At 49.7% G+C, this 18,036-nt stretch overlaps 6 protein-coding genes across 6 annotated transcripts; 2 read left to right on the forward strand and 4 right to left on the reverse strand.

The window, feature by feature from the left end:
• Positions 1–498: 498 nt before the first annotated feature.
• Pmar_PMAR027259 (protein arginine methyltransferase, putative) lies at positions 499–2,130 on the reverse strand (the record flags this gene model as incomplete). The annotated part of the gene is made up of 10 exons (XM_002766011.1): positions 499–527; positions 561–659; positions 711–870; positions 912–1,052; positions 1,103–1,285; positions 1,330–1,438; positions 1,679–1,756; positions 1,810–1,877; positions 1,929–2,064; positions 2,111–2,130. 10 exons carry the CDS (start codon positions 2,128–2,130, stop codon positions 499–501), a joined length of 1,023 nt encoding a protein of 340 aa, XP_002766057.1.
• A 452-nt stretch (positions 2,131–2,582) lies between these two features.
• On the reverse strand, positions 2,583–3,552 carry Pmar_PMAR027260 (merozoite surface antigen, putative; the record flags this gene model as incomplete). The annotated part of the gene is made up of 3 exons (XM_002766012.1): positions 2,583–2,806; positions 2,891–3,226; positions 3,277–3,552. Coding segments are annotated over 3 exons (705 nt in total), but the record flags the coding sequence as incomplete, so codon positions are not given.
• Positions 3,553–4,573: 1,021 nt separating this feature from the next.
• On the reverse strand, positions 4,574–9,734 carry Pmar_PMAR027261 (IFP53, putative; the record flags this gene model as incomplete). Its single annotated transcript, XM_002766013.1, has 20 exons — positions 9,655–9,734; positions 9,520–9,603; positions 9,398–9,475; positions 9,222–9,353; positions 9,075–9,174; positions 8,935–9,030; positions 8,807–8,886; positions 8,592–8,760; positions 8,449–8,543; positions 8,332–8,400; positions 7,910–8,022; positions 7,795–7,865; positions 7,590–7,740; positions 7,409–7,547; positions 7,253–7,362; positions 7,130–7,205; positions 6,975–7,081; positions 6,881–6,923; positions 6,541–6,648; positions 4,574–6,451 (listed from the first exon to the last, which is right to left on the reverse strand). Exons 1-20 carry the CDS (start codon positions 9,718–9,720, stop codon positions 4,574–4,576), a joined length of 3,765 nt encoding a protein of 1,254 aa, XP_002766059.1. The 5' UTR covers positions 9,721–9,734.
• A 1,959-nt stretch (positions 9,735–11,693) lies between these two features.
• Positions 11,694–13,451, forward strand: Pmar_PMAR027262 (hypothetical protein). Its single transcript, XM_002766014.1, has 4 exons — positions 11,694–12,009; positions 12,053–12,239; positions 12,289–12,481; positions 12,526–13,451. The coding sequence occupies exons 1-4, from the start codon at positions 11,733–11,735 to the stop codon at positions 13,360–13,362; spliced, it is 1,494 nt and encodes a 497-aa protein (XP_002766060.1). The 5' UTR covers positions 11,694–11,732; the 3' UTR covers positions 13,363–13,451.
• Positions 13,452–14,385: 934 nt separating this feature from the next.
• Pmar_PMAR027263 (conserved hypothetical protein) lies at positions 14,386–15,738 on the reverse strand (the record flags this gene model as incomplete). Its single annotated transcript, XM_002766015.1, has 2 exons — positions 15,480–15,738; positions 14,386–15,429 (listed from the first exon to the last, which is right to left on the reverse strand). Exons 1-2 carry the CDS (start codon positions 15,699–15,701, stop codon positions 14,386–14,388), a joined length of 1,266 nt encoding a protein of 421 aa, XP_002766061.1. The 5' UTR covers positions 15,702–15,738.
• A 2,084-nt stretch (positions 15,739–17,822) lies between these two features.
• On the forward strand, positions 17,823–17,985 carry Pmar_PMAR027264 (hypothetical protein; the record flags this gene model as incomplete). The annotated part of the gene is made up of 1 exon (XM_002766016.1): positions 17,823–17,985. A coding segment is annotated over one exon (163 nt), but the record flags the coding sequence as incomplete, so codon positions are not given.
• Positions 17,986–18,036: the final 51 nt, after the last annotated feature.

Genomic DNA, 18,036 nt, shown 5'->3' on the forward strand with positions numbered 1-18,036 from the left:
GCAAGAGAATTGGTGCAGGATAGGAGTCAGACCCGTCTCATCGTAACGCTGAGTCTAGGATCGTCGGTAGCAAGGCCGCCCAATAGGAGCTACAGGATAGTCGCAGAAGGTACCGCTTTTTCATCCCATGAGCTGAGTCTAAAGCCATCTCATCTCGTTCATAGAAGTAAATTCCCAGGCAAATCCTGGCAACAACTAGATTAACTTCCAATACCACACCACTCCCTCAAATAGCCAGCCACACGACGCACCCGCCCCAGCATTCCTTCATGACGCTCAACCCGCGGGAGAATACTCAGATCTTCTGGATGGGCAGTGCCAGAGTGTGTGGAAGATTGCGCTAAGCATAGTGAACCCCCGGCTCCTACTTTCCGTTAATAAATAAAAGGATACCATGCATGCCACAAAGGCAGAATATCAACACAAACCTCCTCGACAACCACAAGCACAATAGAAACGTAGTGTGGATGAGCTATCGAGAGCTGCTGCTGTCGTTTATCAACGCATCCTGTACATCTTGGTGTATTCTGAAGCACAGCTTGCCGTCGCACCAAGCCTACCCTCTCCAGCTGAGGCGACAGAGCCATAAACAACTTTGATATCAAGGTCTCGAGGGTTCCGCGGCGACTTGCGCATTCCCAACGTACACAGTAGCACATCTAAGAAGTAGCCGTTGCAAAGGGAGGAGAGACAAGCCAATAGCTATGTACCTTTAGACCCGTACTCCCCATGTGCTAGTGGAGAGAAGTGATCGAAGTAGAGGACTGTCTGCCGCCAGTGAGTAGGGGTACTGTCTGGTCCTGTGGACATACTACACGTCATAGCACTAGGGTCATAGCCGAAGGTAAAAGAAACGTCAAACCATAGAACCTGCATCATGCGTACACAGGGATCAACGGGGGGATCATTACGAGCCCTGTGACTATGTCTCGTCGTATAGAGGGTAGTCGGATCTGGGCAACGAACGCTAAGTCTGCCGATGTACAGGAGGATAGATCCAATTCCAACGCACAGGCAGTAGAGGTACAGACCTTATCCACCGCAAGGTCGGTCTGAATTGGAAAAGGAGTGGTATTCAGTGGTGGATAATCGATAAACTCACAACCACCGGTTCCGTGGAAAGCTCCTCCCTCACACAGCTCATCCGGATTCCACCCATATTGTCCCAAGAGTGATTGCGAAGGTCGACATCTTCCCACGCACTGATACCCGCTACATAGAGATAAGCTCGGTCGGGAAGCATGAACCCTTCTGACGTAAGCCACTTGTCACGAGCATAAAGGACCTGAGCCGCCAGTATGGTAGCAGTAGTAGCAATGACAGTTATACTGAATCAAGCATAGCCTCATACAGCAGGCAATAACCCATCCACTCCGATACGATGATATCAACCTTATCAACGGGCAACTGAACCTCCTCGACTTCGCCCTCTATATACCTACAGCAGTATGGAAGATAATGCACACGGTCAACTACATGTGTCGGTGACGACAATATGAAAATTCTTGAGAAATTTGAGGAATTTCTTATTGATTTCTGTACACTTCTACCCAAATTCGCATACGAACCTCTATAGTAAGTGAGGGAATTCCTAAGCTCAGCCGAGGAAAGCGACCATATATTCCAACACTGACACATAGAGTTCTCATGAGTCATCGAATAAGCTGCAAAGAGTTACGTTATCCTATCACCGAATCCATTAGCAGCTGCGACAGCCCTAGCCACTTCGACAATCTCCGAGCATTCCACACCGTATCTGAATGAACTCCCATACACCACTACTAGCAGTGCCCGTCATCATCATCATACACGTGCTCAGCTCCAGCTTGTGCAGCGAACATGCTCAGGATGCCGGTACCACTACCGACGTCTAATACCTAGCCATGACACCATCAAGCCCATGAGCCAGAGCCTTCGTCCTGTACTACCGTCTTGCCTTGGAACAGATGGGCGTTATCGAGTATAGCCCTACGATAGGCGTCGGTGCGAACTTGGTCGCCCAGCATCTCTTGGTGTATCTCCAGCTTTCCATAGGAGTTATAGTAGTAGTCATGATTCTGCAATCTGCCATCACCATTTCACCACAACGACTGTCTACCGCCTCTACCACCTCGACAACGGATCACGCATCCGTCCGTGGTCACCAGCACGACTCCAGTCCCGAGCCCAAACCTTCAACGATGGAGTCGCTGCTGCTATTGTAGTACCAAGGGAGTTCGACGAATCCCCATCCACATGTGACCCTATCGAGTTGGCTGAAATCACCACTCAGTGCCGATGTGAATACACAGTATATTACTGATACCAGGAGACCTTCCGTATCTATCCTCGTTACGCCTCGGGCTTGTCATATGCCGCTTATCACGGTTGCCACTACATGACCGCTTGAGACCATGGAGTCTCCCAAAAGGCGTGCTCCTAGAACTGCGATCGACATCGATGGGCGATCGGTCTGGTGTTAGCTGAGAATTCGAGGATGAGGAGTTCATACAAAAACCGATGCTCGGAGATATAACCCTCCCGTAACTGACGACACAAGTCCCCACACTTTTTCAAAAGGGTAAAACAGGAATGTTGTCATCGGCTATATCACTGAAGACGATACGGCAACCAGCACAGCTGGCCACACGTGGCTCAGTGCGGCTAGCAGAGACCTTCATTAACGCCTCCATTCAACATACATCCCCAGCGCCATCAGACGGTATCGGCTTCTACTGTGGTGGTGGTGGACCACTATACGCCTTGTTCTGTACCCTGGCAGGGCCTCCAGCGGTACCCGTCACTTGCATCAATGACGCGAAAGGATCTGTTCAAAGGGAAGTGCAACACCAACAGAAGAATAACCCAAGCGACGCCCCAGATTAGGTCTTAGATAATTCGGCTTCCCTACCTGTTGCTCCCTGAACTGGATGAGGTCGTTGTCTCCGTGCCTGAGGCATTCTCTTTGGTGCTGGGCGGAACCGGGCCGGTTGAGCGAAAGCCGCGGGAACCCCATTGCTCGGCGGTGACGCCAATGGTGACGCCTCAGCAGACTGCATTGTGGTATCCGGCTTGTGATCATCATATCCCGCAACAGGAGCCGCCGCTGGCACCGGCTGCGGCGGAGCGCTGGATGATGACACTGCAGGGCTCGATGTGTTCTGGGGGCTCGGGGCCGCGACAGAAGCGGTCGGCCCAGCAGTAGGGGGGTGCACGCCGTTCGAAGGTGCGCTGACAGACAGTGGACCTGAACCATGTGAACGTACATGGAGACCAGCGATCTTCCTTTCGGATTACCTCCTGGAATCTGTACACTAGGACTTGCGTCCCATTCTGTCTTTGGTTGTTGTTCATGATGAGGTGCAGGAGGCGGACTTGGAGTAGCATCAGGTGAGTAGTTGGGCCCTGTGAAGGCCGCATGGACGCCAGGAGAGGCGATGCTGGATTTCATCGTCTCCGCGACTGGTGACACCGGACCACCAGAAGCGACGGGCGGGTGAACACCCCCCACTGGTGACGAGATGGAAGTGTCTGCTAAAGTGTGCGGTCTTCTGTCAGCAGTAGCTCCCACCGGAAGGCTTGGCACACCACCATTTGCATACTGTGGAGATTCATCTGATCACAACACAGTTCTATCCGTAGTGATGTATAATCACTAGGAGAGAGGCAAACGATATAAATATGACTCCCCGCACTATTCTGTTCGTTCCAAGAACAAGATATTTCTTCCGACATCACCACCGCGCCTCCGTCTAGCAATACGCATATTTCCGAAGTCGATGGCATATTCTGAGTCTGATTAGTCCTCGACGCAATGATAGTGATTCTCCCTCTCTCTCAATTTCACGGGTCGTATACCATCAACACTATCAGGGCCATTCCTAACTACATAAACCGAATGCACACAAGCACAATTTTACTATTGTTATGCATTCGAGTTTGACCGTGTTTGTTTTACTTTCCTTTTCCTCCACACTTTGATCATCACCGTCCTCCTTAGGCGATGTAATCTTCTTAAGGTCGCTGACCTCATTGAGGGACGATCGCTCCTCTTGGGTCAGATTCGAGAGGGAACGGCATGTGAGGTGCTCAATAACCTGAGCCCATCACCACATGACTCCGCTGTTGACTACGCGCTCGTCGAGATGCGTATAACAACTAATCGCCTAAGGAGTTCCCGTGGAACCGCTACTTCTGACTACCTGTTGGCTCGAAGATAGGAGTTCACAGTCCACCTCATCCAGATCTTGCTTCAACACCGCTATATCGCATATCAAGCTGTTGAACTTGGCCTATGACCAAAACGACTGGTGACACCACAAATACTGTCACCACTACTACCTGAGATTCTTCCATAAAGGTTTGGAGACTCTGTGTTGTGTAATTTGCCATCTGTGCCAAGTACTGAACCTGGTCAACAAGGTAATCACTGTAGTGTTGGAAAATATCCCTCAACTGAGCTCAGGAGTTTCCTCACTAATTATAGGAGTTTATATACGAATTCGAACAGAAATGTACAGAAACCAATGAGAATTATCCGAATTTTTTCTCAGAAATTTCATATTGTTGAGCACGTGCATATGCAACACCATCATCACTCCAGAATTAATACCTGCTGTAGGAGTTGCATAAACTGCTCCTCATTTATCCCTCCACTCGACGTGTTCACAGCAGCAGCAGCTGGCGCGCACGCAGCAGTCGAACATACAGGTCTCTCAAGACGGGAAGCTCTGAACCTCCAAATGACACCGTCATCAGCCTTAGGCAATGACAAGGACCTCCTCTTCAATAGCGCCCATACGATAGAGAGGAAGAGTAGACTAGAAGCCACATAGACTTCCAATAGGGGAGAGTCGATGCCCGTAGCATGCAGAACCTCCACCTTAGCAGGCTCGCCATAGAGCATCCATAACTCCCTAGTCACCATGGCAGCTCTCGTAGCTGTATCCTTCACCATATCACCGAACGACACTCCTTCTACGTCCTGGTTGAGGTCGGTAACCTCAGCTGGAATATCAACTCTACCTCCTGCATCCTTCAGCTGATCCTCCTCAACGCGTTCCTGCTGGTCTTGGACACGGCCCCTCTCACTATCTGCTTTCGTAGAATTCGCAAGAGGCGACTCAGTAGCATCATGTTCCTCCTCCTCCTTCACCACTTGAGATCCTCCCTCTATTTCCTCCTCTGCCTCCTTCCTCGGATTAGCATGCTCCACCTCATACAGGTCTGTCCCATTCCGCACAACTTCTCCCCCTTCCCGTTCGATCTCCTTCTCTCGCTCAGCCTCTTCCTTCAGCTTGGCTTCCTTCTCCTTCCGTTCGGCCTGTTGCCTCCTACGGTCAAACTCCTCCCTCTCATTCCGTTCAGTCTCCTCCGCCTCTCTCTTCTTACGATCGGCTTCCTCCCTCGTTTTCCGCTCGGCCACCTCACGGTCGGCCTCCTCCTTCGCCTTCCTTTCTGCCTCCTCCTTATCCTTCCGCTCGGCCTCCTCCTTCTCCTTACCGTCAGCCTCCTCCTTTCTCTTCCGTTCAGCCTCTCTCTTCTTACGATCGGCTTCCTCCCTCTCCTTCCGTTCAGCCTCTTCCTTCTCTCTCTTTTCGGCCTCTTCCCTTCTATGGTCGGCCTCCTCCCTCTCCTGCCGCTCCGCCTCTCTTTTCTTACGATCGGCCTCCTCCCTCGCCTTCCGTTCAATCTCCTCCTTTTCCTTCCGCTCCGCTTCTTTCTTCTTACGATCAGCCTCCTCCCTCTCCTTCCGCTCCGCCTCTTTCTTCTTACGATCAGCCTCCTCTCTCTCCTTCCGCTCCGCCTCTTCTCTCTCTTTCAACTCAGCTTCCTCCTTCTCCTTCTCCTTCCGTTCCTTCTCCTCCCGCTCCTTCCGTTCTACCTCCTTCCTCGACTCGGCCTCCACTCGCGCTTTACGTTCAGCCTCCTCCTTCTTTCGATCGTATGCTTCCCTCGCGCGCCGGTCCTCTTCCTCCTCTCGCATTCTAGCCTCCTCTTCTTCTTTCTCTTCGCTCTCCTTCTTCAACCGCTCCTGCGCGTCCTTAAGTAATTTCTCAGCGTTTTCCCGTCTCACGCGATCCTCTTCTTCCCACACAGCCTCATCATTACCCTCTCCCTTAGCCGTCGATACTGCCTTAGGGATACCACTCGCTCCGCTATTCGTCCCCAACACTTGAGGAGACTCACGACTCGTTGCGACCTCGTCAATGATAGTAGTCGTATGGTTCGACGGACTCACCAAATGATCAGCACCATCTCGTGCCGCTGTAGCCCTAGCCGAACCCTCCTTAGTCGACCTAGCTACAGGAATAGCCCCCGGAATACCAGAGGTCGCCGAGACGGGCGTGGCAGTGACAGTCATAGGTGTAGGAGGATGGCCGTCAGTATACCCTTTCTCAACGGTCTCTTCCTTCACCGTTGACGTGGGAATTTTCGTATTCGAACGCATGTCTGAGTACTTAGACAAGACCTGCAAAGAGAGAAGACAATCACAATTCCGCGACACGAGCAGAGCGAATATCGGTATGCGATTTAACACCCCCCCCCCCCCCCTATTACCGGTTCAGCACTATAAGTGGGTATTTCATCAGTACGCTGATCTACGGTGCCTCCTGCTGGACGGGCATACAACTCCTGCTTGCCACCTTCCTCAGCTGCATGAGACAGCTGTAACCAACAGCAGCTCAACGATAACAGTATAAACAGACTGGACAATCTTAATGGCGATACACCCCTCATACCATGCAGAAAAACTAGCTTCGAATACTCACCTACATAATACTACTACAACTCAACACATTGACAATGAATAAGACGTCCACAAGAGGCGTATCCAGAACGCTGCATAATACCTCTGTCGCGCAGTGATATCGGCAGAAACTCAGTGACTATGGCTGACCTTGCGATCCTTACCAATAGACTTGAATTTGGCTAGAGATGGCCTAAGGCACCACCAAGACGATCCTCTCTCCCTTCACTACTACTGATATTACCGGTTTGGGTTCATGAACTCCCTCACCACATCATCAGTCACCTTAGCCCGAGCCTCTTGGTGAGCCTTAGTCAAGTTCACCAGCTCCTCCACCAAAATGTTCTTCACCTGGTACGGCAGCAATACCCCAACCCGTGACCAGAGCCTTCTTAGTACCTCTCCCGTGAGCAACTTTCCGGAAGAATAATCCTCCCCTATTTGCTTGAACTTCTCATCATCCTCCATAACGTATCTTTAGGTTGCTTGTTGTAAGATTCAAAGTAGGCCCGGAGAACTCACCGAAGATACTCATAGGCCACATCAACCTCAAGATTGGCACCATACTTCCTCTGCTCCTCAGCTGAGTCTTGTCCACCAGAGAAACAATACTTCATAATCTTATTTTTAATCTGCATTAGTGATAGTACTCTCACACTCCCCAGCTCTCCATAGTACCTCCTTCTTGCTATCAGTGACCATAATGGTAGTATTTCCAACGCTACCACTCATCTTCGTCTTGTGGCCTCGCAAGGCCGGGAAGAACTTCGAGTGAATAAGCGCCGGCTTAAGCATACCCATTCGAGGTGCCACATCCCTACCAGATCTCTCCACCAACTAACTAGCACCACAAACCTACCTAGTAACCCGAAAATAGGGGTCTTGGTCAATGGCCTGGGGGATGAGGCACATGATGTCTTTACGGTCACCAAAGATGGATGGGAAAGTTGTAGAGAAGGAAGGACTAGCTTGAATAGCACAGAAACTAGACTTACCAACACTATCGGAACCTGCCATAATCATCATCACATACTATCCCCTCCTACGCCTTAGTCTTCTCCTACCCGTAAAACCGAAAGCCCCTCGTGCTTGATTATAAGTAACTAGCTTTTGAATTTTACACACATTCGGGTACCTACTTATCGAATGACAGCACTACTATGCGTTTTTCGATATTACATAGTTCCCATATAGTCCAAGTCGGAGAAGATGAAGGTCTTGTCCATGTCGAAGCCGCAAGCGATAATGTCCTTGGCATTCTCATAGGCCAATCGATGAGCTTCTTCAAGTGACTACAGTTATGCGAATATCTTGATAGTTCGAGAGTCAACTTCGAGTAATTGCAACATGACAACAATATGAATCGATCGTCAATGTTTCAGAAGCATTCCCTAAACTTTCATTCTCGGAAATCTCTATATGTATAACTGTTGGATGTTTGTGAGTTTGAAGTCCACAGCCGACAACACGGCTTGTTTAGATTCGCATCGATGCATAATAACAGCCCATGAAGGATCAGTTTAAGGCTTTTAAATTGTCCCGCCAAGGAGTGTTGTCCACTCGCATTGCTTGGTTCGCAGAAATCAACTCGCGGAACTCACCAGATAGTCTTTAAAGAAGAACTTCTCATCATCAGTCAGTTGGATAACCAGTGGGACGTCGAAGGTATCCTGTTGGGTACAGACTAATGCGGCCCGCGATATCAGATTGGAGCTCACCTGCAACCACTTGGTGAATTGGAAAGGGACCAAATGTCCGAGATGAAGGGACTCAGAAGAGGGGCCACGACCAGTGTAGAGGTAGAAGGGGATACCTAAGGGGTCTCACTGCAGAGAAGCAGTATAGCCGACTTTATTAATACCTCTCTCATATTTATCGAGTAAAATACCCAAGTCCCGGTGGGAGAAGAAGAGCCCTCTTCTAAGGAAGCGATGTGCCTTCTTCCCAGTCAACTTCTCCATCCTGTCAATGAGTTTCTGGTCAATCGGTGAGCAGCCAAAATCACGGATCAGCTTATCGTAGTCGATACCCTACAGAAAAATCCTATCATGGCCACCTAAATTTGAGTGATAGTACCTCATCGCTGCCCTCAACCTCCCAAGGGGTGACCTTCTGACAGTTCGATACTCCCAAAACTCTATTTTGGTCAAGTTGTTCTGCGAGAGTAACGACTATTACGCCCTTGAAATGATAAGTGATAGTACCATCAGGAACGTAGGGCACCGCGATATCAAGCGAAGGAAGATCCTCAACATTACCGTCCTCCTCTGCCATCTCGAAAACATCACAACTAGGTTCCACTGAGGAAACGTCAATGATGAATCGCAACGGATGCTGTGCCCACCAGTGAAGGAAATCTCCAAGGTGGCCTTCTTGGCAGAATACTTCCAATGCGTCAGATTCACCTCGCCCAAGAGACCAGTCGACTTGATGATAGGATGGACCTACCGAGGAGTAGGTTTACACCGGAACCGCTTCCATCTAGCATTACATTGCAGTTGAGATTCCACTGTTCCAAGTACACCAACCGCAGCTCTTTCACCGACTCGGGGACTTTGAAGCTGTCGTACATGGTGTCGAAGTATTTCCTCTCAGCAAGGTCACGAGGAACTCCAGTGAAAACCTGACTAAAGTGACTGGAGAAAACTACATTGCAAGATGGCCTACTTTGAAAGGCGCATTTTCCTCCACCTTGTTGTAAACGTTCGTGGCTATCAACTCCTTCTGCTCCTCCGTGGGCTCTTCCTGAAAAAAGGTATTAACAGCTGACCGCAAGGACGTAGTAGTACCTTGATCGAGTTCAGAGTGAGCTTACCACCACCTAGATGTGGGGATACTCTTTCAGTAGTCCGGCCAGTAGGAATGCGTAAAACCTGAGGCCACATCGACTGTTCTCTGCCCTTTCCCCAATCCTTCTGCATTACCGTGCAAACAGCTCCTTTGATAACGTGCAATGCAGCGTCGAAAGCAGGAGACCTAGTTACAGACATTAGGAGGGAAAGAGGTTAAGGGGGGAAAACACGGAGGAGGAGAAGGAAGCGGTGGAGGGCAGCGTCACTGTAGATGTGGGCAGGATGATGATGCAATCAGTCTAGGCTCCTCGCCATCGAGTTTTTCCAGAAAACTTACATCACTCAGTGACAGTCACTCGCCACGGAATTCGCCGGCTCATGTTGTACAGGGTGGCGTAACAAAGGATCCATCCTTCGTAATTTCGCGGCAACAAAGGTGCCATTTGAAAGCCCTCCAGCGCCCAGATCATCACAAAGGATTTCTTATGGGTGTTCCTGCAGGCGGGAGTGTCATGAAGCCGCTGTTCGGTCACGGCCCTCAACGAAGTGAGGGCTGGCGTGGGATGCCATCCTTCTTGCTGTCGCGAAGAGGGCATACGATGTGTGGTTGAGGAGGCTGATGTTGGTCACTGAAATCAACTGGGGACACTTTGACCACCTCTAGTGAGTACCAAGTCAAAACCAATACGGCTTTCCCCTATGTAGCCGATTCTGCGTTTGACGTTACCTCAGTGCACAATATGGATATGTGAAGCGTTCATACAGCGTTGGAGGGAGCTCGACGAGGGCTTTACAGAGAAGGTAGATCAACTGCAGGCTGACTGGAGACCCTAACCGAGTTATGGGTAGGCGTATTATCAGGAGTTACCATGCATATGGCGCTCGATAGATGCCTAACGCCTCAGCTGCATTCGGGTTTCCTTGCATTCTTGGTGTGCCAGCGCTGACTGCCTCTTGCTCCTGGTCCTGATGGCGGTATCGATATCAACAGGCCAGTCGGCATTGCCTGAGGGCGCATTAGCTTGCAATGAATTGGAGGAAGTGTGGTATCATGGGACTTCGTCATGGAGTGTATCACACACCTTCGTCCCTCTAAATTGGAGAAACCGTACCTCCCGACGATCATGGATGAGCGTGATGGCGTGTTGGTGATACAAGAACACAATGTATCACCATCACCATCGGAAGCAAGATACGGCTGATTGGTAGCAATGTAGAGCAGCCGCTATCGTACCGTACTTTACCTTCCACATACAGTTGTTATGGATGATCTCAAGAGTGGAAGCGGGCCGGAGTCTTTAGGCTCCCAGTACGCAATTACCTCACCAAGGGGGCACTCTGAGGAAGAACAAGTAGTGGTGGGAATGTCGGCTATCACGTCGGAATATACGTTTGGTTTTCTCAGCTGAGTTCAGGAGTTTCCTCACCGCACTGCGAGAATTCACACACGACTTAGAGTAGGAGTGTATGAAAACCTACAAAACTTCCCCCAGTTTTCTCGTTGGTACATATCCGAGTAGTTGAGTAGTGCATGTTCTCCACCCCTGATATCAAATGTCGTCACAGTTCAGACGGGTCTATCCTAGGTGCCCTTTGTGAAGCCATTTGATAGCATGCGGCCACGCTCCACTCTTGATGAGGATGAGCTTTTTCCGTCACTGTGGGATCAGTTGCCGGTAGAGTGCTATACAATGCCCTCTTTGTTACATCCGGATGGAGTTATCGGACCGGTTCGGAGACGCCAGCCCTTCGTAGGAGTCCACATTGGCCGAGGGGGGTCCGAGTTGATCCTTATAGACCAGGTGGAAGTGGCAGATCTTATGGAGCTGCGGACGAATATAGCGATGAGTGGTATAGAGAGTGAGATGGATAGTCTGGACATACTCGTTGGGGTGAACTACTTAGAGAGGACCTCTGGGTTGCTCCCACGGGCGAATACCCGCGACCGACATCTGCTACTGCGGTTTCTCACTCTGATGGTTGAAGATAGTAGCTACTTCAGTTACTCTGTCGGGGGCGTGTAAATGTCATGCTATTGACGACAATGCTTTCCTATGTAGCATGCCAATGCTTCTACTTTTAATACCATGGTCGGCGAGGGGTAGTGTTGATATCATCAATGTGACGGCGACAAGTTGTGTGTTTGGTATTGCTATATCAGGCTTGTATTTTGTTCTTTTGATTTCTCTCTGCGAAACGTGGGCGCAGCCATGTCGAATGTGAATGACAAGGAAGGGATAGCGAGGAGAAGGGCGGTATCAACATCATCAAGTAGCAGTAGCAGTAGTGGCTCGGTGTCCATAATGAGCGACGTCTCACCTGACCACATGGTGCAAGGGTGTGTATTGCCGTGCTCTAGTCCGGACCATGGACAGGCAGCAAATGCGGTATCCCCGAGGGGTCTGTCAGAGCAAAGGGGAAGTAAGAAGTGTAAAAGGCGAAAGCAGGTTGTTGTGGTATCTAGAGGCCTGCAGGGGAGTGGAAAAAGTAGTAGTGTAGGAGCCTGTGGGACGTCGAGGTGGGGTATTAGGCACTACCATGCGGACCGTCGCTCTACTGCTGAAGGGGATATGGTTGAATCAGGATGAGTTCCGTACGGCTAGCAAGGGTGGTGGGAATGCTAAAGGGAAGTTTCTGGAGAAGCTCTCGGAGTGCACGTATTATGGTGATCCTGAATACGTTATGGTGGATAGAATTAATACGCAGCTGAGGCATAGGTCAGTGAAGACAACTGCCAGTGACTTCGGAGGGACTAACTTTCATCAGGTCTGATATCTACAACGCTATATGTCCTTGTGATGGGGAGTATCCTGAGATCATTTATTTACAATGGTCGCATCCTGGTGATACAGCGGGTAGTACAGGAGAGGAGGACGTGTCACCATTCGACCCAATCAAGGGAAGGAAGTACTTCGACGTATGCGCGAAGAATGTGCGGAATCGGCATGGAAAACATAAGGTGGGTTATGCTATGTGAGAAATTTTTTCATGTGATCGGTTCAGTCGATTGACCGGTACGCTGACATTGACTTCATCCTGGGCTCCACGGCTTCCCAAGCTGAGCCTATCAGCAAGGAGGAGTTGGCGCAGTTCTCGGTGTCCAAGCTCTGCGATATCGATGTGACCTTGCCTCGGAGGGAAATGGTGGAGAGAACTCTGGAGGTACTTGGGAAAGGGGACGAGTTTTCTGAAGAGGAAATAACTGTGGCGATGCGGGAGGTCGCTAAGATCGAGAAGAATATAGTACCTGTCGGTACAGGGAAAGGAGGACAGCCTCGTCGGCGTCCTCCTAGTGAGTGTTATCGACCGCAGCAGCATACCTCCTGGTCCGGCACTACTACTGGTAGTGGTGAAAACCTACTGTCATTGGTTGGCCGCAGTATGTTCCAGCTTGAATTAACTAGAGAGTCTCAACGATTACTCAGAAGAGCTGTGGGGAAGGGTTGGGGGTATATGGCGACGAAAGGAATCGTGCCTAAGGATGAGTTCCACGTTACTTTGCTCTATGTGGACAGCTCCAATGCGTTCGATCATTACAATATGAGCCTGGTACGACAGTTATGGCCACGTATTGGTGACTCGTTCGGGTTCACGACGGCCTTCGCTGTGTGCTCTGATGTGGGTGTATGTGCGGCGCCAGTGCAGTTCCTACAAGCCGTACCATGCGGCAACTTGTATCCCCACATCACACTCGGCGTGTCACCACAGGCCTCTGCTAAGGACAGCAATGACATGCTAGAAGGGAAACACCCTTTAGAGGCACTCAGGGTCCTCGAGCTGGAACTGTCTGGAAACCAAACACAGCTTGAATTGCGAGGGGTCCTTCGGGTTTCTGAGTGAAGTTGATAGTTAGAAGTGCTTGTGATAAATCTCACTCTTCCGCTCCTTATGCGCGGTAGTCTATTTACTGTCTATACTATTGTATCTACTATATGTATGTTACTTTGTTGTTGATTCTTTTGTTATGCAGTTTAGTGTGGTTGAAAGAGGTTGTCCACCAAAGCATTGCTTTCTTCCCATGGCTGGTCGCATGCAGTAGTGTTGGAGGAATATATTTTCGCTTTCCTCAGCTGAGTTAAGGAGTGTCCTCGCATACCATGGAAGTTTACATGCGAATTCGGGTAGAATTTTCTCAGAATTTCCATACGGTTACGAAGATATGTAGCGAACCATGTGTATGTTCTCCCACACTGATATGTAGAAGTAGGCAGTGTACAATATTTATCTGCCCTCTGTAGAGCAACAGCAGCAGTAGCAGTAGCCAGTTCGTGACAAGTTGGGTATTGCCACAAACGTGGTCAAACTAAGTGTAATTGGGTTACCCTGGTCGAATAAGAAGAGCATGTGATAGATAGAACTGAAAGCTGATAATGGCTGATGTTTTTGAGTTTGGAGTTCATGGAATACACCATTCCGGTTATGATAGTAACCTCATGGGAAACAGATCCCTATCGTTCTGCAAACCCCATTACGAACGCTTGCCGCATTTCCAATACAGTTTATTGGTTTTGTGTTGTAACCATTTGGAATCGTCACCAAAATGACAATTATATGATACACTCCGTGAACAAAGCACGTGACTACCCTCTAGAAATGCTATTAAATCTATTCCTGACCCACACTCGCTTAGGGACGTGATCCGGTCATGATAGATGAACAATTCCACACTTTCATCTGTGAGATTCGAAGTATTATAAGTAGCCTTAACTACGCCCTTTGATCCACCCAATACCAACTATCAACTAAACGAAGTGAATAAAAAGACAATGTAAAATGGCACCAATATTAGCATATGATGAGAGCTGTGGCATGAATAATAAAAATGGACCAACCGTGCTTGGGGTACCGCCACTGATAGAACGATTATTGATTGGACAGCTCGACAGCCTTAGCCGCTGCTTCATTGAGATCATCAAAAGCGTAAACCTTGAGTCCCGCATCCTTAATGATCTTCTTGCCTTGCTCCACGTTGGTGCCAACCAGACGGATGACAATAGGCTTTTCCATGTTCAGTTCACTCATCGCTTGAACGACGCCTTGAGCGATGACATCACATCTCATGATACCACCAAAGATATTCACCAAAATACTCTTCACCTTGGGGTCCTTCTCCAGAATCTCGAACGCGGCTCTGACTTGATCAGTTTCCGCAGCACCACCGACATCCAGGAAGTTGGCAGGACTACCTCCCTTGAGAGAAAGGAGATCCATGGTAGCCATGGCGAGGCCAGCACCATTGACCATGCACCCAATGTTGCCATCCAAACCAATGTAGTTGAGATCCCATTTGGAGGCTGCTACTTCTCTGGGGTCCTCCTGGGTAATATCCCTCTGTGAAAAAATATCCTTCTGACGGAACTGAGCATTGTCATCAAAATTGACTTTAGCATCGCATACCATAACACGGCCATCTTTGGTCTCAGCGAGGGGATTGATCTCGACCATAGTACAATCCGACTGACGGAATGTCTCGTAGAGAGCCTTGATGGCAATGACAGCTTCGTCGACGATCTCACCCTCGAAGTCGATCTTCTCGGCCATCTCTCTGGCCTCACCATCAGAAATACCACTATTGATGTCAACAGGAATCTTGATGATCGCCTCGGGGTGTTCAGCGGCAACATCCTCTATACTCATCCCACCATACTTCGACCCAACCATGACTGGTCCACCAAAGGAACGATCCATAAGAATGGCAAAGTACTTCTCTGAGGCTATCTGGAACCTCTCGGAAAGGAAGACGCCGTTACAGATTTTACCAGCCTCCCCAGTTTGCTTGGTCACAAGGGTGTTGCCTATCATTTTGGAGGCCAAATCTTTAGCCTCGATAGGATTCTTGACGATATGAACACCTCCTTGGAAGCCATTTTCCTTGAAGTGACCACGACCCCGACCACCAGCGAGCACCTGAACAGAGAGACAACCCATAGAGGGTCTACTTTGATCTTAACGCCTACCTGAGCCTTTACGACCACGTCTCCACCACCCAATGCCTTGGCAAACTGTTCAGCCTCTTCCGGAGTCTTAGCATAGTACCCATGCGGTACACAGACACCATATTTCTTGAAAACGTTGAGCGATTGATGCTCATGTAAGTTGAGATGGCGAACTTGCAGGCCTCTAGGGACGAAGACTCGGGGGTTCCTGTGGAGGGTAGAAAACATAGCAGCATTAGCCATTGGTAATACACCACGGCGTATTAGAGTATAGCAGCTATTGCCTCTAGTTAGGGTTGGCAACATTGATGGGAAACTAGAAGATGTGACTGAAGGATACGAAATGCAACATGAGCAACAGCGACCACGACCGAAGTCTCCTGGTGACCTTCCCTGGAGATCACCGAAGAAGAGTAGAAAGAAATATCAATGTGACAGTGACTCAAAATACGAGCAGCATGCGCTAGCTCAACGAATGAACTACCTTGTGAGGACTACTCGTGGTCTCACGAGAGACTCGAGTAATTTCGGGCGAGCGCTAATGACAAATCGGTCTGTTGACGAATCTCGCGAGATCTTCTGGCTGTCTTAGTCGCTATGAATTTGACTTTGCCGATGTTAGAGATGGACAGCGCCTTCCTTTAGAATGGGTATTCCTGCCACGGTCTGCGCAGAATCCTAGGTGATGCAAGACACGCTGAGGTTTAACCAAAACATGCAAAGGGGTAGCACCTGTGTTGCCTGGGGTAAAAGGATAGACGAAAAAAGGACTCGTCCTGGGTGGACGGGTAAGCCATGGGGGAATTTGAAACCATCAGTAAATATCCGGAGTGTCAGGCAGACTGCATGACAACTGCATGATCAGCGCAGAACGACGGTTTCGCTGAAACCAACTCCGATGGCCTTTGGTACTCTCAAGACAGCAGTTACAGTCTAATCCTGTCTTGGATGATATCTAGGCGGGATGAAGCCACCGATCGACATTGCGCGGTTCACTGATCCGCTTGCAGCTGATCGGTGGCTTCATTCATGGCGTTAGACTCAAGCAGCTGGACTCAATCTGCTAGAGTACATGTGGAGAGGTGATTAGGTGCCGCCTCGTCTACCTCGCAGGGAGCAAGTGTGACAGTCTGTCACTGACGGAATACGTTGTTCAGATAGCAAACAGCTCCATGTCTTCTGCCTCTGGTAGGGCAGGCCCTTCCCGGAAGGGCCGTTCCATACTGCTGCCTTCCATCGACGTTGACGATGGCAGGTATGACGTGGAGACGGTGGCGTAGACACTCTGCTCATTCTATACGACCATCCAAGAAAACGTTCAGTAGTACTGAATTGTTACTACCATCATTACTACGACCATTTTACTGCTGTTGCTACCATCGCGAGTTCCTTCCCTGCCTAGTAGGCAATACTCACCTTCCGGTATGCTTGCTGGAGGCTTCTGCTCCACACAACTGCGAGTAGTCATCACAGTGCCTGCAGATTCTCGTCGTGCGGATCGGGCACAGCGCGGTGCTTAACTGCCAAGCCTTGGCACTGCCAAGCACCGCGCTGTACATGAACGCTGTGCCAAATTGACAGATCGAGCGAGTCTGCGAACGTTGGTGTCGTTCTACGGGCAATGCGGGCCATTTCGAGAAACAGAAGTGACCCGGCCTATCCCGATCAACGAAGAACGACAAAATCCAAGGGGGACAAGTTGAAGGGTAAACCCGAATCCCGACAAGGCAACCAGAAACCCGAACTGTATACAGGAAAAGCTGCAACCAAAGGCAACCAAAAACCCGAACTGCTGAGAGCGAGCGACAAACCTCTCTTCTTTTATAATTTACCCCCGATTAAACAGTGGTAAGGTGGGAAATCCATGGTATGATTAGAAATTTGCGGCGAGGTGAGTGACGCCACGAGAGTAGACGCCGTTTTGGAAGTGTCGGGTAGACATCGCTCGCCTCTAAACGGCGAGCGAGATTTCAACGATCGCAGGATTCGGGTCGATTTGAGGCGGTTTTGCAGACAATCGGTCTCCATGAGGGTATTCAAGGACTTGCCGCAACTGATTTGGTAAATTAATTTTATCGAACGGACAATGTCGGTAGCAATTGTGGGGTATGTAAGCCTGGAACGGTCGTGGTAGGAAGGTGATCATCACCCTTCGACGGGTTTATGATGGTCCTAATCCTGTCATAGTTGTGATTCAGTATGGTTCGTATTAGCTCGACTAGTGTGAGTATGTTGTCGCCGTGTGTTGTCGCGAATGTCGAACTGGGCGGTTGCCAAATGCCTTTTCCCAGTATTCAGTTGATTGGAATACTTGTGCAAAAATGACCACTGCAAATGCAAGCTCATATTCCAACGCGGCTGAAGAGCTGCAAAACCCTCTGTCGCCACCTCCCCCTCCTAGGGCTGGTCGAGCTCCATTCGGCTACAACGACGACTCTATGCTGATCTGTTGCGATGGGACAAGGTTCCCGAGAGCTCCCACTCTTGCTACTGCCGAGCCCCCCATGGAGTACCTAGCCAAGGTGACGTTATCTGATGATACGTCCGATTCATCGGATGACTTTCCGTCGTGCACTTT

The sequence above is a fragment of the Perkinsus marinus genome (genome assembly GCF_000006405.1).
Source record: "Perkinsus marinus ATCC 50983 genomic scaffold scf_1104296973856, whole genome shotgun sequence".
NCBI classification, from domain to species: domain Eukaryota; phylum Perkinsozoa; order Perkinsida; family Perkinsidae; genus Perkinsus; species Perkinsus marinus.